The sequence below is a fragment of the Balaenoptera ricei genome, chromosome 15 (assembly GCF_028023285.1).
Source record: "Balaenoptera ricei isolate mBalRic1 chromosome 15, mBalRic1.hap2, whole genome shotgun sequence".
Classification (NCBI taxonomy): Eukaryota; Metazoa; Chordata; class Mammalia; order Artiodactyla; family Balaenopteridae; genus Balaenoptera; species Balaenoptera ricei.
In genome coordinates, this window is record NC_082653.1 from 44,332,818 (window position 1) to 44,357,980 (window position 25,163).

Here is a 25,163-nt window from a genome sequence, read left to right on the forward strand (position 1 = left end):
TTCTAACTGCTTGCTCTCAGTGACTGTCCTTAGCTTGTCTCAGAAGATGTTTCACAGGACTTCCCTGGTGGTGCAGTGGTTAAGAACCCGCCTGCCAATGCAGGGGACACGGGTTCGAGCCCTGGTCCGGGAAGATCCCATATGCCGCGGAGCCACTAAGCCTGTGCGCCACAACTACTGAGCCTGCGCTCTAGAGCCCGCAAGCCACAACTACAGAGCTCGCAGCCCCCGCTACTCTTAGTACTCTATCAATAGTTGATGCGTTTTGGTAGTTGCATAAGTTGTGTGAGAGTCATAATCAAGATACAGAGCATTCTGTTACCCCTCAAAGACAAGAGCTGCCTTGTGCCCCTTTGCAGTCAGTCTGTCCCCCCATCCCGACCCCAGGCAAGCCACCCATCTGCTTTCTGTCACTGCGACTGTGCCTTGTCTGGGATGCTTTTGAGACTCATCTCTATTGCGTGGATCAGCAGTTTGTTCCGCCAGCGGATGGGCATTTGGGTTCTTTCCAGTTTGAGACCATTAGGAATAAAGTGGCTCTGAACTTCACATACAAGTCTGTGTTGGACGTATGTTCTGTTAGAAGATTTCAAGCAGAGGAGTGACATTTGATTACTTTTGAAAGCTTTTTATTTTGAAAAAATTTCCAATTTATATAAAAGCCGAAATAGTACGCAGAGCTCCCATACATATTTTTGAACTGTCGAGGAGAAATTTCCCACTCTACCCCTCCGAAGTTCTTGTGGCTGGACTAATAATGAAATTGATACAAAACAGATTAACGGGAAAAAAAAATTTTAATTCATGCAGACAGAGGTCTCATAGGAATGAGACCTAAGTAGTGGCCAAAGCAGGCAGCTTTTATACCTTCTAGAGAAAGAAACAATAAACTAGAGATGAAGTGACACGGCAAAGAAACTTAGGTTTTGGGTGCTCAATTAGTGAAGAATCTAAACAGTTCGGCCCTGAGGTAGTAAAGGAGTAACAAGGTTTGTTTATACAAGCTTCTTGACCTGAATTCCCTATCTCTGGTGAAAGGGGTGTCCTACCTCTAGATGCAGGGGGTGCATCTTTCACATGAGAGATTTATTTCCTGCTTTCTGGGAGACAGGAGGGTCAGAGTGTCACTCTTGCACTGGCAGTTTCTTAAGTAACTAATTCAAAATAATCAATATGCCTTATTTTGGGGAGGCCCACCCTGAGCCCTAGCAGAACCATTTGACAGTGTGTTGACCTGATGGCTTGTTACCCCTTAAAACTTCAGTGTGGATTTCCTAAGTACAAGACCACTCTTCCACATAACTTCTAGATGACCAGCAACATGAAGGAATAACATTCATCCAATTTATTTTTTTGTATTTTATTTTATTTTTGGCTGCGTTGGGTCTTCACTGCTGCACGTGGGCTTTCTCTAGTTGCGGCGAGTGGGGGCTACTCTTCGTTGTGGTGCGTGGGCTTCTCATTGCGGTGGCTTCTCTTGTTGTGGAGCATGGGCTCTAGGCGCGTGGTCATCAGTAGTTGCAGCACGTGGGCTCAGTAGTTGCGGCACGCGGGCTTAGTTGCTCTGTGGCATGTGGGATCTTCCCGGACCAGGGATCGAACCCGTGTCCCCTGCATTGGCAGGCGGATTCGTAACCACTGTGCCACCAGGGAAGTCCCCATCCCATTGACTGATGTCCCAATCATGACCCGGGAATCCAATCCAGGATCATGTGTTGAGTGTAGTTGTCATGTCTCTTTAGTCTCCTGTCAGTTCCTCAGCCTGTCCTAACCTTTCAGGATCTTAATTTTATATAGAGGTATCACATCTATATATCTATGGGTATATCTATTCAATTATATTAAAAATAATGAATTTGCAACAGTACCTCTGATTGCAACCCAATAGCACTGAGTTCATTCTAGCCTTCCTCCTCTCCTTACTTGTAACTTATTCTTCTCGAAACCCATTAATCTCCATGTGTTTACAAACTATATTTTGAAGAAGTTTCGATCAAACTAGGATCTTCTGACCATCCTTAACTTACTCATCTGTGGGAGTTGCACAGGGGGTCTAGAGGGAGCAAATATTTTTATCCATTAAATATAGCAGTTTTCAACTTGAATTTAACTTTCAACTTTGACTGCGTATTAGAATCATCTGGGAGATATTTTCAAATACCCATGCCTAACCTACACCCCAGATCAATTAAATCCCAATCTCTAGGGGTGAAACCCAGTCGTCAGTATTTCTTAAGCTCCCCGATTGAGTCCAACGTGAGTCAAAGTGAAGAACTAACAAAGCAGGTTTCTACCTTTATGAAGTAGGTTATATGATTAGATTATTAGCTCAAATTATATTTTTCAAAGGTAGTCTATAGAAAATAATGTCAAAATGGAAACTATTGGGAGAGTCTCACATCTCCATTTTAAACTTAAAGGCTTAAAGTATTTTGTTTGGGTACTTAACAGGCATTTTGTCCCTTGAAAGTGTTGTAACCAGCAAAGACCTGATGACAAATATGAAATCCTGGCTAAATATTTGTGCTGTATTTGATTTGCCCTCGAGCAGCACTTCTCAAACTTTAATGTTCATACAAATCACTTGTGTCTTGTTAAAAAGTCCATTCCAATTTAGCAGGACTGGGGTGGGGTCTGAGAGACTTTATGAAGTGATGCTAAAGTTGCTGGTCTGGAGACCATGCTTTGGTGGCAGGACCCCAGTGTCTCTGCCCTAACCATTTAGTCAATGAGTCTTAATTTGAGGGGTGTAATGAACATCTCTTTAGGCCTGATAAAACCTAGGGACTTTCCCCAGAAAAAAAGAGTACACATGCATGTATACACCTAAGCATACAATTTCGGGGATCATGCATTCATTCAATGAATACCTATTTATGAGTACCGAGTATTTTTCTGGGTGCTAAAGATAGAGCAGTGGACAAGATGGAAAATGTCCCCACCTCGTGGAGTTTTCATTGTGGTGTCAGGGAGACAAATCACCAAGTAAGTCAACAAGGCATGTCAGGTAGTGAAACGTGCATCAGAACAGGTTCCACTGGTCGAGTGATGGACGGATTGGGTTGTGGGAGTGCGGGACTGGCTCTGTTAAACTGGTCTATTGGTGGAGACACCTTGACTATCAGAGACCAGAAGACCAGTATCCGGAGGAAAAGTATCCTAGGCAATAAGCTTAGAGGGCCTAAAGTAGAAATGAGCTTCGCATTTTCAAGTGACTGGTGTGCTGGGAACAGAGCCAGTGAGGGGGAGTGACAGAAGGTGACCTCAGAGGGGCGGAGAGACCAGATCATGCAGGGCCTTCTACGTCAAGGCGAGGAGGATGCTTCCACCCCGTCCACTTGTCCAAGCCTATTTTTATTTCATTTTTATTTATTAATTTTTAAAATAAATTTATTTATTTATTTATTTTTGGCTGCGTTGTGTCTTCATTGCTGTGCGCGGGCTCCTTGTTGTGGTGACCTCTCTTGCCGCAGAGCATGGGCTCCAGGCATGCGGGCTTCAGTAGTTGTAGCTCACAGGCTCTAGAGTGCAGGCTCAGTAGTTGTGGCGCACGGGCTTAGTATCTCCGTGACATGTGGGATCTTCCCAGACCAGGGCTCGAACCTGTGTCCCCTGCATTGACAGGCAGATTCTTAACCACTGCGCCACCAGGGAAGTCCCTGTAAAAGGCCATTTTTAGACCCTAAAGGAACCACAGCCTCCATTTTAAGAACCCCAGACTGAGAAGCTAATTTAGGAACTAAAGAAAAAAAAAAAGGCCTTTTGGGGATTAAAGGCTCAAAGAATCTATCTGAAAATCCAGAAGCAGGAGGGAAGTAAGCTCAGGACAGAGCCCTTCTCTGGACCCTCCGAATGTGCCGTGGTGACTCGAGTGTGCTACCAGCCACAACAGCTCGCTGAGTTATTCTAAGTTTAACTTCCTATCTGTGAGCAGAATTTTACAAAGAGGCCTCTAGTCTTCACCCGGTCTCTGCCCACTGCAGAATGCTGGGACGTACCAGGCCTGCCCAGGATGCACTCAGAAGGCTTGGCATCTCTTTTCTTGGTTCTCCACCTTCAAATGACCCATAGTGGCTTCGTGTCAGCATCAGCTTAGTTGGCTAAGTTGTTGTGACAGCTCGGATGTGGCTTTATTCAACGTTTCACTCTGCGGGCCTGCCTAGGGTGTGGCCATCTGAGTTTGTGCAGTCCTCATTTCTTTTTTTTTATAAATTTATTTATTTATTTATGGCTGTGTTGGGTCTTCGTTTCTGTGCGAGGGCTTTCTCTAGTTGCGGCAAGCGGGGGCCACTCTTCATCACGGTGCGCAGGCCTCTCACTGTCGCGGCCTCTCTTGTTGCGGAGCACAGGCTCCAGACGCGCAGGCTCAGTAGTTGTGGCACACGGGCTTAGTTGCTCCGCGGCATGTGGGATCTTCCCAGACCAGGGCTTGAACCCGTGTCCCCTGCATTGGCAGGCAGATTCTCAACCACTGCGCCACCAGGGAAACCCAATCCTCATTTCTGAAAGTGCCTCTTAAATGGCAATTGTCTTTTGACTCTCCTGTGTTGAGAGCTGGCTGGAGACTGTCGCAGTCTGTAAAACAGCTCCCTGATCAGGATAAAGAGGATTTTGATCGATGCTTTCATTTTCCAAGAGATCCTCTTAGGCCCCTAGATTATAGGCAGAAAAAATGCACTGGCATTCTGCTTTCAAAAATGATTTCTAATTCATCCCTTCCTTGAAGTGAAACAGGAAATAAAGAATTTAAAACCCCAATTCTAAGTTGACAGTGTATGCATGGAAACAGCACTGGACCACAATCCCGCTGGGTGACCCTTGGAGTGGTTAAGAAAGGCAGCTCTGGCCTGTGCTGGGCCTCAGCTTCCTCTTCTATAATGAAGATATTGGATTTCACGAGCTTCCACATCAGGGCCAGCCGTGTAAGAGATCCTCCCTTGAAAAGAACACGCCACTCCCACCCCTATACCACACACACCCAAACAGTAAAACTTTGTTACATACACACACATCCTTAAAACAATCAAACTTTTTCATTGTACTATATTTTGCTTTACCAGTTTATCCCTTGGAAAATTGTTTTGTACCTATTTTGTAAGTTGAATGCTCGTCCCTCATTTTGTCAGGTGACAGTGTTTCGGGGGAGAGAAAAGGGAGTTCTGCTCTAAAACCTTAACAGCAACCACGTTGGACAGGGCAGCCTGACAGGGCCTCTAGTCTAGAAATAATGAGGGGGCGGGGGGCCACCTTATGAGAGAAAAACAATCCCAAACACCCTACGACAAGCAGAAACCTATTGTCTCCTTCTCCCAATAGAAAGTAAACCCTTGGGCCCAGACCTTTTTTAATTCACGGCTATGTCTCTAGTGCCTACAACAGTGCCTGGCACATAGCAGGTGCTCAGGAAATATTTGTTGAATAGATGGGGACAAGTATTAGCGCTTCAACTTTGTCCATTTTTTTTTTTTTTTTTTTGGCCACATCACGTGGCATGCGGGATCTTAGTTCCCCAACCAGGGATCGAACCCTCACCCCCTGCACCGGAAGCACGGAGTCTTAACCACTGGACCACCAGGGAAGTCCCAGCGCTTCAACTTTGATGACTTGTAACCGTGCCCCTCTTCCCATGGGAAAGATGCCCGGAAGCAGGCCAGGCAGGCGTGGGGGTTCGAGGAGAAACAAACCTCCAGCTTTACTCCCTCCTCTATGAGCCATGAGCATTTTGAGACTGAATTTCAAAAATCTCCGAGAGAGGAGGTAGAAAAAAAACCTGTTCCATTTTTCCCAACCCACCTACCCCTTCTCCATCCCCCCACGCCCCGTTAGTAGGGTCTTGATGTGTTACAGCCCATGCTTGCCCCAACAGACGTGACTCCTAAGAATCCTATCGTGAAAGATTTGTAAATGTAAGCATCCTTAACTTATCTATTATATAAATCCAGATGTTTATTAAATGTTTAAATCAAAATTATTTGTATTAAGGGTATAGATCTCACATTTTCAACAGTTTCCTACGGTTAGTACATCTTTGCTCATGCATTGAAAGAATATGAGGTTTGAACTAAAAACATTTTTTAAATGACTTAAAATTCTCATAGTTCTTTCAACAATGTCTTCCTGATACAATAAACCACAGCGAAAGTGACTTTAACAATGGTGGACCATTTTGGATACCATTTGTGTGTAAAAAAGACACAGAGTTTGAGTCTCTTTGGGAAATCAGATGCTAAATAGCCCCTAGAGCCCAGTAGCTGTTATGAAAACAGAGGAATGGTAGCCACCTCCCCATTGGCCGGGGGACTTACCCAGATGTCTGGCTTTCACATAAAAGACAGGAAGCACTGAAGTCAGTCTCCACTTCCACTCAAAGGGCAAAAGCAAAAACAGCAAAAAAGGAAGATGGCAAGACTATTGTTACTTTTCCTCCCGGGTCTTGTGGCCATATGTGCCGTGCATGGAATATTTATGGACAGACTTGCTTCCAGGAAGCTGTGTGCAGATGACGAGTGTGTCTGTAAGGACTTTTTTATGCCTTTCATTACCTTTCTATTATATAATCAGAAAAGAAATATGCAACAATAGCATAAAATCTAATTGTACTTGGAAGTGAATTTTCTCTAATGTGCATGTGATTAGCATTGTTTCTCCTGGTCTGTGCCTTTTGTGTCTTACCATGAAGAATTCACTTGGCTAAGATTCTGCTGGGTGCTGCTTTAATACCTTAGTTATCTTCTGGAACTGAACATGAGCTGTAAATTAGGAGGTATTAGTCACTCTGATTTCCTAGTTTTCTTATATGCTCTGCTTTTTTGCTGTGATAAAATCCAGGAGCCAATGTTTTTTTCTTCTAGATAAACATTTCAGTGTTTTTTTCTTCCAGATACTATTTCTCTGGCCCGAGCTCAAGAAGATTACAGTGCCCCAGACTGTAGATTCATTAACGTTAAAAAAGGGCAGTGGATCTATGTTTACTCAAAGCTGGTAAAAGAAAATGAAGCTGGAGAATTTTGGGCTGGCAGTGTAAGACGAGATTATTTAAAATATATACACATCTTGACATATGTTGCTCTTAATTTTTCCTCTGTTACGTATCTGCAATGCCTTTTAATATTTAAAACTAGCTGTTAAGAACAATATAGATGCTGTGGATACAAGTGCAAAAATTCATATATATTTGCTTTTATTGCATTTTGAAGAAACAAAGAAAATTTCATAACAAAACCAAATGTAGGTTTATTTGATGGTTTGGCAAGAAAATCTAGTCAAACACATGGGGGCTTGAACATCCCAAAGAGTTTGAAACTTATTCAAAAATATTTGAGTGGATTTTCCAACTAAAAGACATGTGTACTGGCAGTCAGGCTACGTTTCAATATTTTTAAGGAAACTTTAGCACCGTCTTTAATTCCAAAGAATCTGCTTTCTTCAGTTAAAACATGCAGGCGTGGGCCCTAGGGAGGGATGAAGCCGGATTGATTTACTGTCCTCCACTGCAGCTGCAGCTCTAGCTCCAGAGATAAATTCTCAAGTAATAAAGAATTAAATCTTAGATTCACTCAAGACCTGTTCATTTGAATTTTTAAAAATAGAGAGAGTCCTTTAAAAGTCCTTTAAAATAACAGTGTTTGTTTACCTTTTTTAAAAAGGTACAGACTTTATTTATGGGTTCCAAAAAAGATTTCAGGCAGCTCACAAGATTGCATAGAGAAATGCTAAAGTAGGGAGACCAGTAAGATTAGGCCACAAAAGAACACACACACAATTTCTGTGGGTTGACTTAGTTGCTGTGAGCAAACTTCAAATTTGGGTCTGAGCCCCCCAGAATCCAGACTGAGAAGCAAGGCATTGGCAGTTATGTAATTCTCATGGATAGCGAAGAGGATGCCTGAGGGTTTCTAAAAGAGGACTCACATCAGCTTTCCCCTCACTGTTACACTTCTGGGCACTCAGGTTTATGGCGATCAACCTGAGGATGAGATGGGAACTGTGGGTTATTTCCCCAGCAACTTGGTCCAGGAGCAACATGTGTACCAAGAAGCCACCAAGGAAGTTCCCACCACGGTAAGCGTCTCTGGGGGTGCCAGGGAAGGACTCAGATCTCAAGGTAATGTAGATGTAGGCAGGTGTGAATAATGCATCATGCAACTTACAAGATGCATCAAGCAAAGCCCCCCGACACTTTCAGTGGTGACATCTCTAGACAATGAGATTTGGGGGAGTATTTATACCTACTATCAATGTTGAAAGGTTAGTGAAATTTCTCTACCAACCCCCTTTGTTTTAATGCAAGTTATCCTGGAAAGGGCTCCATGTCACAAAGAAAGAAACCAACATAATATTAACTGACTCTTACTGATGGGTACACTTGTTGACTAAAGACTTGGGCTGAGAAAAATATCAGCACCTGTATTTAACAAAATCAAAACATTCTGGAAAATTTTTGAATGCCTACTTTTGTGATAGATAGACTCTACTTATGCATGAAAAAAAACATTTTACTCTTCCTAATGCCCTGGGGTCTTGTATACCCAGAACAGAAATAAAAGATCCCCTTTGAGCTACTTTGCAAGGTGGTTGTTTTGAAACGATTCTCCTGGAGCTAACTGCTGTGCAAAATAACTTCAAAACATTGCCCAACCTACATAAATGCGACTCACTTGTCACCATGTCTTAGCATTGAGCTTGAATGTGTCAAATAACCATAAATTAAAAATGTATTTGAGAATCTTCACTTTAAGTAGTTTTTGACTTAGAGTAATACTTGTGTCATACACTTTGGGGTTCAGACTTTGCTTATTTTAAATCCAAATTACCCTTTGATTACATATGATTTGAAATAAAGAATCTACATCTGTTTTCTGGCCCTGCATGCTCAGCTCAATCTTTTTTTGCTTTTGTTTTTTTCCAGGATATTGACTTCTTCTGCGAGTAAGAAGTTAGACAAATTTGCAGATAGAAAGGAAACACCAAAAACAAAGAAAAAAGCAAAAATAACCAAAAAATACATGTCCCTAATTTCTGACTTTTGTTTCAAGGGTTTGGCTTGGGGCTGGAGATGGCAGATAAAGGGGAGGGGAGGGCGGGAGGGGAGAGGAAGGAGGGGGAAAGGGCAGGGGGGAGGGGGTGTTCTCCTAGCCTGGTCTTCCCACCCACTGGGTCAGGGTGACCTTTGGCTAAGTGGATGAATTGAAAGTAGAGAATTATTTTTCAGCCTAGAGCATCTTCTCTTACACAGGGATCATATAGAAGATAGCTCATTTATAGTTATTTCTAAATAGTAATTCTTCCAAGCTCTTTGGAGCCCCATATAGACTTAGGTCATAGGTCTTTTCTTTGGACATGATGTTTTCTACTTATTTGGTCTCTCTGGCCAGTTGGAGTATTATAATGTACCCAAAGGGGCTATGTCATCAAGGAGTATTCTAGGATTGTTGTTACTTTTAATATTTGATGCCTTTGGGATGTGAAGCTGTTGGGGAAGAAAAAGAGCTGTTTGGACTCATAGATGTTTGGACTATGCCTCTAAATTTCTCTTTTAAAAAATGGCTCACAAATTATTTCAGTTGAATCATTTTACCTTCTAAATGATCAATTTACCTCTCCCCAAATTTTAAATAATTTTAAATTTTAATTTTAATAAATTAAAAAATTTAAAATTTTAGTAAGTGGCGGTGGGGTGCTTTATGAAATATGTGCAATGGAATAGTTTCCCCTTATTATGTGCTGTTACTGGATATTATTCAATCTTCAAGTCAAAATATACAGAAAATAAAGTCTATGGGTTCTTTTCTCCACTTCTATTTCAACTTCGAATTTCCTCTTCCTGTGCAAATTCCCCCAGTCAAGGATGACGTGTTAAGAAATCTGGTGAGGGCTTCCCTGGTGGTGCAGTGGTTGGGAGTCTGCCTGCCAATGCAGGGGACACGGGTTCGAGCCCTGGTCCAGGAGGATCCCACATGCCACGCAGCGGCTAGGCCCGTGCGCCACAACTGCTGAGCCTGCGCTCTAGAGCCCGCGAGCCACAACTACTGAAGTCTGCATGCCTAGAGCCCGTGCTCCGCAACGGGAGAGGCCACCGCAATGAGAGGCCCGCGTACCGCAATGAAGAGTAGCCCCCGCTCATAGCAGCTACAGAAAGCCCACGTGCAGCAATGAAGACCCAATGCAGCCAAAAATAAATAAATTAAAAAAAAAAAATAGAAATCTGGTGAGGGGATACAGGTTTGGTGGTCCTGATGGACCCACAAGTTTTTCTACATTTAACTGGAAATCGGCTTTGATTGTGTATTACTAATGTAATCCTTTTGATGTAGTCATGAGCTTTTGTTTGTTTACATGTAATGTAACATGTTAAAATGCCTGTACTACACTCAAAAATTTTTTCACAATTTCTGAGTTAAAAAAATTTTTTTAAAAACACTTTCACCTTGAGGAATAGAAAGTCTGGGAGGTGGGGTTTGGGAATAGGGTTTGTTCCTCAGTTTTCTGGGGTCTGAGCATTCCACAAGCATGAAGAGAAGGGCATTTAGGACAAGTTAGAGGCTTGGACTCCAGAGTCATTTTCCAGCTATGCCCATTGCGACTTTAGGTGAATATGTTTTTGCCAAACTCTTAGGGAAGTCAGTCAAATAAAATGGTACCCCACCCCCAAGAAAAAGCCCCCCAAACCCAAACCCAAACCTACTATTATTTTTCTATCTTACTTTATTCCATAAAAGATTTCATGCAACATCTAGAGCTCTCAACACAATTTTAGGCTAAGAGGCATTTATCCAACCTCTGTTTCTATCTACCTCTTACTTGCTGGCCCTCCATTCCAGACACCCCATCACCCATCGAGACACCCAGCACCCCCATTGTGCCCTCAGTCTGCCCAAAGCTCCTATCTGTCTGGCTTCAGGCATCCAGCCTGGAGTGCCCCAGGCACAGGGCTTCAGCTATAGGCTCCCTCCTGGCCCAAATCTGCTCCCACCCCCAGGACTCGTCTCATGTAGGAGTTCGAGGTCATTGACTGATTTAAATCTCCTGGGGGCTTATCTGCAGTAAAAGAATGAAAGCACTTGCAGGAACTTTAAACACCATCTTTAGGCTCTGGGAAAGCAAAATGCCATCCCTGGACCAGCAGCAGGATGGCCTCACCTGGAAGCTGGTTAGAAAGCAGAGTCTCAGGGCCCACTGCAGACCTTCTGAATCAAGATCTGCATTTTAACAAGACCCTCAGGGATTCATGGACACATGTAGGAAGAGAAAAACTTCCTTCTATTCTTCTAGGCTCTGTGGCTGGACATAAGAGTTAAAACTGGTGTAGGACAGATGAATAGGGGAAAAGCATACACATTTAATTCCGTAAGACTTCTGCTTATGGAAGAATAAGGAAACAATACGAGGAGTGGACATGAGTAGCGTAGACAAGTCGATTCCAGGAGCCCACTTAGAGCAAGTGGGAGACTGCCTAGAGCAGGGCCACTCAGAGTGGGTACCAGCGCAGGACGAGGCCAGTATGGAAAGCCATCGAAGGCGAAAAGAGTCAGGGCATGGTGGACGCTGGCAGGCAAAAACCTGAAATCTTGTTTAAGGGATGTGTGGGATCGGTGGCTCAGAAAAGTTGGGTGATGAGAACAGAGCCCAGGGCACCATGGAAGAATGTGGGATGTACATGTCAGTGCCGCCGTTTCCTAGCTGTGCCTGCCTGAATATGGTTCTAACCTCTCAGGACCTCTGTTTTCTTGACTATAAAAGACCTTAGGGACTTCCCTGGCAGTCCAGTAGTTAAGACTCCGCGCTTCCACTGCAGGGGGCACAGGTTCTATCCCTGGTTGGGGAACTAAGATCCCGCATGCCCTGCAGCACGGCCAAAAAATAAAAGGGGTTAATGACAACTTCGTGACTGAGTTGTTGCAAGTTTTAAATACAATGTGTGCACAGGGTCTGCACATGGTAGGACCCCTACGTGGCAGCCACTATTATCTGACCCAAGAGGGCTGCATGAGAATGGCCGTCACTCCTGGAGTTGTGCTCTAACCCTCCAGATGCTTCACTGATCAGAAACTGCAGTTCCCCATCAGACCATCTGGAATGTCTACATCAAAGATATTTGTAACATTTTCCAGATTGCATACTTTTTTGTAGTATCATTTTAAAAAAAAAAAAATCACCTGAAATTCTCATAGTCCCAAATCATTCCACCAGCCATTCAGGGATATGGTGTACAATATACGTGTATAATTTAGATTTGAGATCCCAGTTCTGGCCACAGCCCTTCATCAACACCAGCATGTGAGGGTCACCACACCTTATAAAGATCAACATATATTATTTGCTCACCCATGAAACCTAGAGCCAGATGGGTTTCAGCCGTAAACTAATCGTATTTAGGCTCAGCCAAGCGGGGCTGTCTCATTTGTATATCGCCATCCTAGCAGGGGTGTAAATAACAATGCCTCTTGGGAAATCTACCTCAGAAAGGGGGTGCCCCACCAGAGCGTGAGTACTTCGGGTCTGCACCTTGATGGCACTTGCTGTATCTGCAGAGACGTATGCTGTCTCTCTGCTCTCTGGATGCTGGAAGTTCAGGTCTCTGGCCAGACATTTTGACCCTCACTCTGTTGAGAGCCTTGTACAAGACCCAAAGCACATGACAGTGCAGGCAGCCACTGGGAAGAGAGGACGCCTCCTCGGATCACAACAGAGACCCAGGTGAAGACTGAGGTACTGTGATTTCCACTCCTTCTTGAAAAAGGTATGCATGAGCAGAATGTATACTAATGAGGAGGTTATTCTGTATAGATTAATAGAGTATATGATGTTATATTGGATGCACTTTTGTTATGTCAAATATAATAAATACAAGTAATCCAAACAGGCTGCACTTGGTTCATGCCTCATGTTATGTCAAAGCCAGTGGAATTCCTGCAATGGGAATCATTGTAGATTTCAGACCCCTTGTGACTCTTCCATATCGTGTGGGATGAAGGCTTAGACTTCTGTTGTTTGTGTCACCATGTTTGTGTCATTTAACCTCTTGCTTCCCAATTTGCACATCTACACGTGGGAATAATAATGCCTTTGAGGATAATAATAACTAACTTTGAGGGTAATTATGAGGATTAAATTAAATGAGATAGTGTTTGTAAAATCACACAGCACAGTGCACAGTACACAGTAGGTATGTAATAAATGCTAGTAAAATTAACTTTTTTAATTTAAGAGGCTTTTAAAACATTTTTGAAACCTTGGAAGAACTACAGATTTTTTTTTAAGTGAACCGAAAGTATATCTTGAGCATCTTTTCCTTCCAGAACACTTCTGTTTTTCTCCATAGGTTTTTTGAAGTTGTTTGCAAGACATTCTGCAAATACTTAGCACAAAGATGCAGACACACAGGCACGCGGACACACACACACACACACACACACACACACACACACAAGCTTGACAAATGTTATATTTAATGTCTGGGTTGGTACCTCTTCCCTGCCTTCATTACCAGGGAAATGTCTCTGGTGCTCTGTCAAAGAAACATTTAAAAACACCTGGGCACCAGGGAGATATTGTCCCCTTATAAGCCTCAGTGCTCTCTTTCTTCAAATTCTTCCCTCTCTCACCCTCCTGCGTCCTCAAAGGATGTTGCAAATGGCAGGAGGCCATCAGACTCTCCCTTCTATCTGATGCCCAGCCAAGAGCGACTTCACTTGATTTCAGCCGCTCCTTCTGAGTGCCTGCAATTGTGACATATCCTTGGGATGACTAATAAATTAGTGGCTAGAGGTCTTTTGGAGTAAATCCCTTGCAGTCCTGCAGAAACTATTAAGGTTGACCTAATTAACGAGTCCATTGTTCTGCAAGGCACCTCATTTTCAGAGTACAGGCTTCAGAATTCCCTCTCTTGGCTATTTCCCTGGAACAAACATTCAGCAAAAGGCAAGAAAAGGCAATTTAAGGCAGGGTTTTGATTACCTGCTGAAAGCACCGTGAGCTCATCTCTCCCCACCACTGGGCAGCATATTACTAATGTAATAGCATTCCTTTTTGTTAAAAGTCATACCTCTTGTTCAGGGGCTGGTGGCTGGGCGAGCTGCTTTTTTTTTTTTTTAAAGTAAATCTCTCTCTCTCTTTTTAAAAAATATTTATTTATTTTATTTATTTATTTTCCTTATTTATTTATTTATTTTTTTGGCTGCGTTGGGTCTTAGTTGCAGCACACAGGATCTTTTTCGTTAGGGCGCGTGGCCTGCTCAGGTTTCTCTCTAGCTGTGAAGCGGGCTCCAGGGCGCATGGGCTCTGTAGTTTGCGGCACGTGGGCTCTCTAGTTGAGGCGCGTGAGCTCAGTAGTTGTGGCGCATGGGCTTAGTTGCCCCCTGGCATGTGGGATCTTAGTTCTCCAACTAGCGATCGAACCCACGTCCCCTGCGTTGGAAGGCGGATTCTTTACCACCGGACTGCCAGGAGAGTCCCAGGCAAGCTGCTTTTGCTCTTTGCAAACCTGCAAGAGGTAAATCAGAATCCCCATCAGATATTAAGATTAGAGATCCATCTTTTCAATTCCTGGCCGTGAATTCATAAGACCCTTTCCTAACCAGGCCTAACAAGGGTTTTTTCCAACTTGCTATGTGAAATGGCAAAGCGAAACGGAGTAACTGAGGTGATTGTCAGGATGGTCAGGCCTCCAGTCAACTTCTACCAAAAGCATCCATATTTTAGGGTCCCCACCTCCTTCCCTGCCCCAGTGGCTTTTGTGAAGACACAGTTTGTGCAAAAAATACTTGAGTCACAGTTGACTTAGTTCATCGTTCACAGTGTGGTTAAATTCAGCAGCTGGTTTTGTGCAATCCATATTTTAGGGTCCCCACCCCCGTCCCTACCCCAATGGCTTTTGTGAAGACACAGTTTGTGCAAAAAATACTTACGAGTCACAGTTGACTTAGTTCATCATTCATGGTGTGGTTAAATTCAGCAGCTGGTTTTGTGCAGTCAAGTTTTAGAAAACCCTAGAATATTTCATAGGCTTAGAAAAAGGCAAATTGAAGGTGTCAGTGCCTTTAGTGTCACACGCTCCTGACCCTTGATAAGTGTGGGCATTTATTGCTTCTCGTGTTTATCGGCTGTGCCCTCATGGATCCAGTTCAATACAGGGAAATAGGAAGCTAGTTCATGTAGTATTTAAACAAATCTCTGGAGGGAGTGGGTATTTCAGCTCTGAATGGAAAGAAGACATAGGAGCCAGCACTAGGAAGAAAAAAAATCTCATTTCTTCAACAAGCAGACTTATCTATCTGAAATGCTGACAAAAAAAAAAGAGAAAGGAAAATCACACAAACTAATATTATTCCATGTTCTACCCTTGAAATACAATTTTCGTGACTTAAAGGCCTTTCCATGCTACAACGTCTTCTCAGCTGTATCACCTACAAATACCGTGATGTAGCGGTAATTTAATTAGGAAAATGATCTATTGATCCACACGCTTTACATAACCTACACTCTAACCCATTATTAACAAAGACAGGGAAGGCTCCCCAACCCATGATTTAAATATTTTTCTAAATGGAAATGACTATTCTGTCACATGTGAGCAATTGTTTTAATCATTTTTCTCAAGAGTATGCTACGCTAAAGTCAGTGTGTTTTGGAGGTAAAAAATGAGCTTGTGTTGTTAACATCGCCCCCTCCTTCTCCCCCCGCCCCACCCCCATCTCTTTTTACCCTCTCTCTCCCTTTTTCCTATTTGCTGCAGCATGTGAATTTATTCTGGCCAGATGAGTCAGTCGAGATGGGAATGTTAATTTGTTTGAGCCATCCTATGTCAAGCTGGAAAAAAAAAAAAAAAAATCGCGTGCCGGCTTTTCAATTTCTACAAACCCAAGGCAGAAAACCTGAGTCATGGTCCCTGGACCCACTGTCACTCAGCCCTTGTCAATGCTCTCCTGACTCCAAAATGACTGAAGAGTCGTTTAATCTGCTCCTAGATCTTTCCCTGAGCCTTAGGTTACTAGTATCAATGCCAGCATAAATGGATCAGCAGACAAAAGCTTGAATCTTGACTCCCAAGGACCGCAAGAGACACATTGGTTCCCAGAACCAGCCTCAGCCGGGCTCCGAGGGATAGCAGACAGAGAATAGGTCAGCTGGATAGACTCACGATGCTGGTCTTCCTTCAGGAAAAGGCACGGGGGGGGCTGGGGCCACTCAGGGTAATTGAGTTCCCAAATCCCACTGTTACCTGAAGCAGACAGATAGATGATCACGGGGGAAAGGAACCAACTTTTTTTGCCCATCAACTGTAAACCAGTGTCTTAGATGAGGTTCCCCAGAAGCAGACCCTGAGATGAGGATTCATGTACAGTGATTTATGGAAGAATGACTTCCAGGGGAAGCAGGTGAGGGAGAAAGGGGCAGCAGGAAGGTGGCAGGGGGTGGGGGTGGGGGGCAGGGGGGACGGTGCGGAGGGGTGCAGTTCAACAAGGAGCAAACCAGGCAAGGCCCTGAAGCCATTGCTCCAGCCTCGACCCACCCAGGGCTCAGGTGCAGGAAGTGACATTTCGGGGGCCATCCAGACCGAGTCAAGGAAGCTGAGCGTTCTTCTGGCCCATCGGTCATTGATTAAGGGTTGCAGTGGTGGGACATCATCTCCAGGCAGTTCTGGTTCTCTCTGCATTAGGGCAAAGCAGACTGGAGGAGGCCATAGGTGCTGAGATGCATGAACAACACTACAGTGGCATTCAGGGGCGTTTCGGGGGAGCACGAACTTTATCTGCTGTAGCCCCAGCTCTGCACAAGGTGCTCCATTTCACTTCATCCTCACAGCATCCTATCCCTACTTTATCCTTTGTGAGCAAGAGGAGGCTAATCTAGTCTCTGATTTCCTCCTCAACCTGCTCCCGCGGACCCTGAAACTTTCTGATGTGTGTTACTGAGAAACCTTGGTGGGAGCAGGGTGACATCTAGTGGTGAACTTGGGATCTGGCTTACAGAGAGAGACGTTTCTAAACTTGAGTCTGCAAGTCGGGGTGTGAGCGTCCTTCACAGCATTCAGAATCAACAGTATCGGGGCGCCTCCACCCCTCCCCTCCATCACACACACTCTAAAAGTCTGCTTGTCCCATGGCATAGATCGGGGTATTAATACACCGTTACTGCTTACCTTGTAATAAATTCAACTGATTTAAAAATTCACACATTAGGGGAACACTGACTTTTCGCTTTCAGACTCATTTTGCATGTTTGCCTTGGATATGGAGCCCTGCAGAGTTTATAGATTGTTTTAGTTGATTTAATTCATTTATAGGAAAGCAGCAATAGCACCTTGAGCTCAGAGTAGAAGCTTCTCTAGAAAACAGTTACTACAACCCACAGCCCCCTCCAGGGGCTGAAGGCATAAGACTCAGCATCCCAGATCACTTTTTTGTAAAGTGTAGGGGCAGGGATCTATAGCCAGACAATCTGGCTTCAAGATCACAGGCTGCCCTCGGCACCATGCTGGAATAAGGTTAAAGGAAAGAAAGTCTGGATTTCTACTTGATCTAATAGGGTGGTTCTCTACTTGAGGGTACTTTGACCCCATCCCCCAATCTTGGAGACATTTGGCAATGTCTGGAGACATTTTTCTTTTTATTGAAATATAGTTGATTTACAATGCTGTGTTAGTTTCAGGTGTACAGCAAAGTGATTCAGTTACATATATATTCTTTTTCGGATTCTTTTCCATTATAGGTCATTACAAGATATTGAATAGAGTTCCCTGTGCTATACAGTAAGACCTTGTTTTTTATCTATTTTATATATAGTAGTTTGTATCTGCTAATCCCAAACTCCTAATTTATCCCTCCCCCACCCCCTTCTCCCTTTGGTAACCATGTTTGTTTTCTATGTGAGTTTGTTTCTGTTTTGTAAATAAGTTCATTCGTATCTGGAGACATTTTTGATTGTCACAACTGGAGCAGGGCACTGCTGGCCTCTAGTGGGCAGAAGCCAGTGATGCTGTTAAACATCCTATAAAGTACAAGAAAGCCCCCAGCCAAAAATTATCCAGACCCAAATGGCAATAGCGTCCAGGTTAAGAAAGTCTACGGTAAGGGGTGATATTAATCGATAAATGAAGTTTGAAAGAATAACAAATCCTAGGAAGGCCTAAGCAATTACCTTGGGTTGTGCTTGTTTCCCGAGTCCAATCTACGTTGTATTTGTTTTGTAAGGAACCATTAGGTAGAGCTGGATACCTGAAAAAATGGGTCTGTGTGAACTTATCCTGACACGCATACCCCACACCTTATGACACAGCACAGAGAACATCCATTTTGCAATCGGCCTGTTACAAATGACCATTGGCAAATCCCTTTCTCCATGATCTTAAACACAGTCTTTTTGCTTCATGCTCTAGCTCTGCATGCCCCTGCTCCCCATGTAACATTTCACCAAATGCCCTTCATCAGCTCTGGGAGGGCTCAGGGCTGGTGAAGGGCTGACACGTGATGGGGGCTGCAAGCTATTTGCATTTCTTCCAGCATTTAGTTTCAGTCCTAGAGGACTAGGAGACTGCTTAATTGCTTTTCAAACAGCTATCATGTCCTCCTCGCTTTACAGCTTCTTCCAGAAGATGATTATAATACCCTATTATTTCTCAAGCAAAAATAGCGCTCTCTTACCCTTCAGTAATGCATGCATTGTCAATTTCAATAGCACCAGCTGCCTTTACCTAACACGGATCTCTCTTCCCCTTTACTTCTCCTCCTTTGCTATTGTCATCCTGTTTAATCTTTGTCGGGAGAGCTACCTAGGCACACAGTTATAGAGTCTTTGTACATTTGTGGCTACAATTAAAATTTAAACACAGCACATTTAGCCTAAGGTTGACATTTCTCATTCCATAGAGGAAGAATTTACTTAAACATTGATAGCTAAATGTGTGATGGACTTTTCAGTGCCCACTTCAATTCTGAGAAGGGGAGAAAGATATCACACAGCTCTCATCTGTTAGAATTGTGGGTTTGTTTAAAAAAGATATGTAATTGGAGACCTACAGCCGAATTTGAAATTGGTTACTTTATCTCACAGAGGAAGCATAAATGAATGTAGACTTTTGAATGAAATCCAAACTTAACCTCTGCTTGTCATGGCTCACGATCTTGAACGGGGTTGCTGTGATTTTTCTTTTGTTTTTTGAAGCTGCTATTGAATTTAAGTTTAAAAGAAAGAAAACATTCCTGCCCTTCTCTGTAAAATCTCCTGCCTTCATGTAACAGAATACTATAATTTTCAAAATGGACAATCTGAAAAACAGGAAAGCAAAAGATGGCTAACATACACACTACGGGATGGAATTTGAGTTTGGGTCCTGCAAATCCTACACTCCACGCCTTCTCCCCTCCCGAGACTCCTGACAAGGGAGGGGCAACCACAAGGTGAAAGAACCAAGTGAGTTGCAAAATATCAGCTTAATTAACCACTAGGCAAGCATCAAAAGATGCCCGCATCTCTGGTACAGGGCTTCTGAGGCACAGGCTGGATTGAAGAGTGTGGCTCAGATGGGAAGTAAGGTTTCTGCATTCCTGCTTCCTTGAGTCTCGGTCACCTGGGTCTGTGGCACAGGATTACACTGACCGTGTGGACAAATGGCGGATCCCACTCAACTACAAATGGAGAAGTCACGCAATAGAGAGAGGAAGCAGAGCAGATGCTCCTGACACCTGGCCCATGACAACTGCATCTCTGCCAGATGGCCTTTTTGGTCACTGGAGTTTGCTCTACACTTTCAGGGCAGTCTGGAAGTACCAGAGGATTGACACCCCCTAGAAGGATACCTTAACAAGTGATGGATGGGGGTTGGTGTGTCATTTATCAGCACTCCACCCTTGGAGGGGATAACTCCTAGATGTATAGTCTACACTAGATGTCCCAAGTGAAACTGAGGTCCAAGTGCCCACAGGGATGACTTCCTTGATAACACACCCCTTATGACCATCTTCTCCTCCCTGCCTCACTTTCCCACTTCCTTATCTTGAACCCTGGAATCACCATCCCAAAGAAATTATTTCCACTCCTATCCTTGTTTCAGGGTCTGTTCCTCGGGAAACCTAAACGGAGACAAAAAGGATGACTGGTTCCATCTTTAACAGGCAGGCCCTCTCCAGAGAAGCTGGAAGCAAAACTGAACGTAGGAAGAAGGCCTCGTGTGCAAAGATGCAGGAGGCGAAAAAGAAGGTCGGGCAGAGCTGTATGTCTTCCAAGCCCAGTGGTCCCCACGCACTAGTAGAACTTGGCTTAGTGAGCATCTCAGCTTCTGACCAATAAGATTTGCAATTCCTTCTCCAGTCAGGGAAGAGATGGTGGAAGGCAGAATGGTAGAAATGTTGGGATTTTCCCCTCAGGCCCCCATCCCAGACCACCCTCCAAAAATAGAAAAAAGCCAAAACAAAAAGATTCCCCTCCCAACAGCTCAGGTTTGTCCCAGGCTACTCCCACTTCAGAGTGGCAAATATTCCATGCTGTCTATGGTCAGAATCCCCTGCAAGCTCCTATCCCTGCAGGAGGATAGAATAATATTTGACTTCCAGACACCTATCGCTTTCAGATTCATTGCAGTGGGACTTACTATTCAAACAAGATAGTTCTTCAATTCCTCCCCTTCCTGGTATGAACAGGATTCCGAGCTATGAAAAACTTCTACTGCAGCCTTTTGAGTGTGTTTTATTAAAAGGTAAGATTATGCTTGAAGCAAAGTTTAGGCAAACATTGGCTTAACACCCTAGTACTCAACAGGCAGGGAATATTTTCTCAAGTCAGGAAGCTGAATAAAATGGCTGCTAGGTTAAGAAAGGTCTTTACTTAAAGGTCAAACCAAAATATAATGGGAAAGATAAAAACAGTTTGAAATAGGATTTTTTTTTAAGAAAAAAAAAGGGGGGAAACTTGTTCTAGGTGGAGATTTATTCTTTCAAAGTTTCAAAACTTCATGCATCAGTTTTATTTTATTTTTTTTTTAATTATTTATTTATTTATTTTTGGCTGTGTTGGGTCTTCGTTGCTGCACACGGGCTTTCTCTAGTTGCAGTGAGCGGGGGCTACTCTTCGTTGCAGTGTGCAGGCTTCTCATTGCGGTGGCTTCTCTTGTTGTGGAGTATGGGCTCTAGGCATGTGGCTTCAGTAGTTGTGGCACACGGGCTTAGTTGCTCCGCAGCATGTGGGATCTTCCCGGACCAGGGCTCGAACCCATGTCCCCTGCATTGGCAGGCAGATTCTTAACCACTGCGTCACCAGGGAAGTCCCATGCATCCGTTTTAGAAATACAATTATTCTCAAAGACAAATGTGTAATTGCTCCTTGTGCAGTTAAGTTGGTCCTCAGCGCCACCTCAAATTTAAACAGGAGAAAAGCTCCCAACCAACCCCTTTCCTAGCATGACCCAGCTAAGTGCCCTGCTCCTTCATGGCACCTGCTCCCATGTTCCAGATTGCCAGACCTGGATCCCATTTCCCCAGGGGACAGATGGACTGGGGACTAGAGCAGCCATTCTTTAACCTGTTATGGTCCAGAAACTTGACATTTCACAGGTACAACTAGCACAGGTGCTTTTCTGCCAGAGGAAGGAGTGGCAGAGGCTGGCAGGTTGCTGGGGACAATACCCAGGTTTGGGAAGCTCCTCAGTTTTCCTAGTCTCAAGTGTAATAGGTCACCAATACTTGGAGCAGGCTCCAGGCAATGCACATTTGTCCCACGACCAAATGAATGAAGAGGCGGGGTTGCCCTTTGGTGCTTTCCTAAGCCTTTGGCCACGCTCTCCCATAAGAAGTTCCAGTACCTTTTCTCATCTTCACCTGGTTTAATCAAAGCCACTCAAATTTGTTGGACTTGTTCCCTGGTATAAAAATGACGTTCTGATATACCTGTATTTAACAAATGGTTGTGCCTCTCAGAGATTTATGGTAGGTAATTAACTTTTCTAGATTCACTGGTACTAGTTAAATTTTTGAAACAATGCTTTACTGGTTGGTAAATAGTCACTGTCCTTAAGCTCTTCAAATGTCCTTTCACTGCCACTCCCGCCTCACAACTTCTCCCCTGGGATCACCAAGACCTCTAACCGTTCCAAGTTTCATGCCCAGAACCGCACCTGTCCTCAGGACTCTGTTCCATTCTGATAGGCTAGTGTCCACACAACCTCAGTTGTACTAATTTAGTGGGACTCCCCTCTCTGCACTTCCCTTCTCTCTGGGATCTGGCTCTTCAAGTCCTCATTGCCTCAGTAGCTCTCTGATGACTCAAACATATTTCATATGTTTTCTCCAGCTTTTCTGGTTGTTCCTGGTGAGAGTGTTGGTGGGCGATAAGCTAGTCTATCACTACTAGAAGCAAGAGCCATCTGTGGACTTTTTATGTGAAACAGATGAATCACTATTCGATAAGCTACTGAGAGTTTGGTTACTTGCAGCCCAATGAATTCCTAACTGATAACCTTGTTATTGCTAGGACCCTGCCATGTGTGTGATCCTAGCTCATTTGATCTTTGTGACATCTTTGGCATGTGGAGTAAAGGAAGGAGACTCAGCAGGCTGCCTGATTGGAGGAGAGAACCATAAAAAGCAGAATCTTGGAATAAGTAAGTACTTCAGGGTAATCAGAGGAAGATAGTTTGGATTTCTTCATTCTGGAAAAAAAAAGAGAGAGAGAGAGAAGAGATCCATAAAGTGTACTAATGGGATGAAAGTGTTATTAAAGAGAAAACTTTGGAAACTGCTGAGTGGTAGTATTTCTAACGCAAATTAACGATGTGCTGGGAACCCAAGAGGAAGGCATTTTGTCTTAGCTTTGTCATTAAGCACAAAGCCAAAACTTTCGGCACATGATTTATAACCCTGAGAGCTCTGCAGATTTCATTAAAAAGTACTAAATAAAGCCTGACATCTTCCAAGGTGTCCCATAGCCTGGGATATGGAGAGATAAGGGGCTTTTTCCAAGGTCAGGCTCCAGGCAGCAGGGAGCCCATGGATATGAGTAGGTTAAAGGAGAAACACAACACACACACACACACACCACGATATGGGCAGTTGGTAGGAATCTATCTAAATCTCATGCCCTCAGTGAAGGACTGTATTTTCTAAAGATGGTCCCATCATCATGTCCCACCCTCCCCCATACTCTTCTTTCAATGGGCATAGACTCTCCTCCATCAAGAGGAGGGTCTCTGTTCCTCCTTCACTTCGCATCCACGTGGTGGAAGTGATGCTATGTGACTTCCAAGGTCATAAAGGGCTGCATTGCTTTTGCTGGCCCTTTGGGAATCCTGTCACCAGCCACATGGAAAGGCCACTGTAGATGTTCTGGCCACAAGCCCAGCTGACAGTCAGCCTTGACCACCAATCATCAATATCAGCAGCAGCAGCAACCACCATGTTGATGAGTGAGGATTCAGAAGATTCCAACCCCCAACCTTTGAGCTGCTCCAGGGGAGAAATGTGGAGCAGAGATGCGCTGTCCCCACCAAGAACTTCCCAAACTGCAGGCTTATGGGCAACAAAATGTTGTTTTGAACCATTAAGTTTAAGAGTGGTTTGTTATACAGCAAAAGCGAGCCCTCCTTCCCTGCCTCTGAGTGTAATGCTTGCAAGAGTCGCTCAGATCTCATTCATGACAGAGAATGTACCTGAAGAGACAGCGTCTACCAAATGCATGAGCTGGTCCAAGTGGATGCATGAAGGCAAAGTTCTGGGTCTTAACAAAGCCTCAACCTAGCACGAGATCTTTCCTTATGGGGATGATTGGCAGAAATGCTGGCCCCAGCCTTTTAGTGGTCCTGGGTTTAGTCTCCCTGTTGGTAACTTTATTTTTGTATTTGTATATGAAGTGATACTTCACTGTAGTTTTGATATGCATTTCCCTTATAACTAACAATATTTAGCATCTTTTCATGTGCTTACTGGCCGTTTGTATATCCTTTTTTGAGAAATGACTGTTCAAGTGCTGTACTTGGTTTTTCATTGAATTGTTTGTCTTTTTGGAGGGGTTCTTTCTATATTCTGGTTTCTGGACTCTTATCAGATATATGATTTGCAAATATTTCCTCCCATTACGTGCGTTGTCTTTAAAATGTTGTAGGAGTGTCTTTTGATGCACAAAAGTTTTCAATTTTAATGAGTCAAATTTATCTCTTTTCTTTGTTACTGCTTGTGCTTTGGTGTCATACTTGAGAAACCGTGGCCTCATCCAAGGTCATGAAGATTTATACCCTTTTTTAAAAAAATTTATTATTTATGTATTTATTTTTGGCTGCGTTAGGTCTTCGTTGCTGTGCGCGGCTTTTTCTAGCTGTGGCAAGCGGGGACTACTCTTTGTTGCGGTGCACAGGCTTCTCATTGTGGTGGCTTCTCTTGTTGCGGAGCACAGGCTCTAGGTGCGCGGGCTTCAGTAGTTGTGACTCGTACAGGCTCAGTAGCTGTGGTGCACAGGCTTAGTTGCTCCGCAGCATGTGGGATCTTCCCGGACCAGGGCTCGAACCCGTGTCCCCTGCATTGGCAGGCGGATTCTCAACCACTGCGCCACCAGGGAAGCACTATACCCATTTTTCTGTGATGAGAAAACAGATATTTTGAGGCGTTTTACAGTATGACAATCCTGCTCACACCCAGAGCCTGGACATTTAGATAAAAATCTGAGCTTAGGATACCCACCCCAATTTCCCACTTTGCTTTTCCCAGGAAAAACTAAAAATGACCACTTAGAGTTGAACCCGAGAAAAGTCTGCCCCAACCAACAAATGCTTACTACCCTGCTCTCTATCTCCGCCTCACTTGTAACCTGAAGTGGAGGACGGCCCTTCCCCCAGCTCATTGTGTCCTCCCCACCCCCCACCCCCATTTCTGGGATTTGTAAGTAATAAATCTTGTAACTTTACTTCCTTTATGTGAGTGTATTGAAACTGTGCCTTCAATGAAAATGACCCTGGGGTTTCATTGCCCCAAAGTGGGAGCCTGGATGCTGAGGGAGCTACTTGCCAACCCCCATGGGTGGCTTGTGCCTCCTCATTCAGCAGGTCATGATCTGTGTATTCTTTTCTTTTTTTTTTTTAAGTCTTTACTGAATTTGTTACAATATTGCTTCTGTTTTATGTTTTGGTTTTTTCCACTGCAAAGCATGTGGGATCTTAGCCCCCCGACCAGGGGTCGAACCCTCAC

At 43.9% G+C, this 25,163-nt stretch overlaps 1 protein-coding gene across 1 annotated transcript; it reads left to right on the top strand.

Annotated features, from left to right (window-relative positions):
* Positions 1 to 6,344: 6,344 nt before the first annotated feature.
* Positions 6,345 to 9,022, top strand: OTOR (otoraplin). The gene is made up of 4 exons (XM_059896906.1): positions 6,345 to 6,514; positions 6,881 to 7,020; positions 7,951 to 8,061; positions 8,909 to 9,022. Exons 1-4 carry the CDS (start codon positions 6,400 to 6,402, stop codon positions 8,930 to 8,932), a joined length of 390 nt encoding a protein of 129 aa, XP_059752889.1. The 5' UTR covers positions 6,345 to 6,399; the 3' UTR covers positions 8,933 to 9,022.
* Positions 9,023 to 25,163: the final 16,141 nt, after the last annotated feature.

Coding starts and splice junctions, on each gene's coding strand:
- OTOR (XM_059896906.1), top strand. CDS start 6,400: ATGGCAAGACTATTGTTACTTTTCCTCCCGGGTCTTGTGGCCATATGT. Junction 7,021..7,950: donor GAGAATTTTGGGCTGGCAGT/GTAAGACGAGAT, acceptor CTGGGCACTCAG/GTTTATGGCGATCAACCTGA. Junction 8,062..8,908: donor CCAAGGAAGTTCCCACCACG/GTAAGCGTCTCT, acceptor GTTTTTTTCCAG/GATATTGACTTCTTCTGCGA.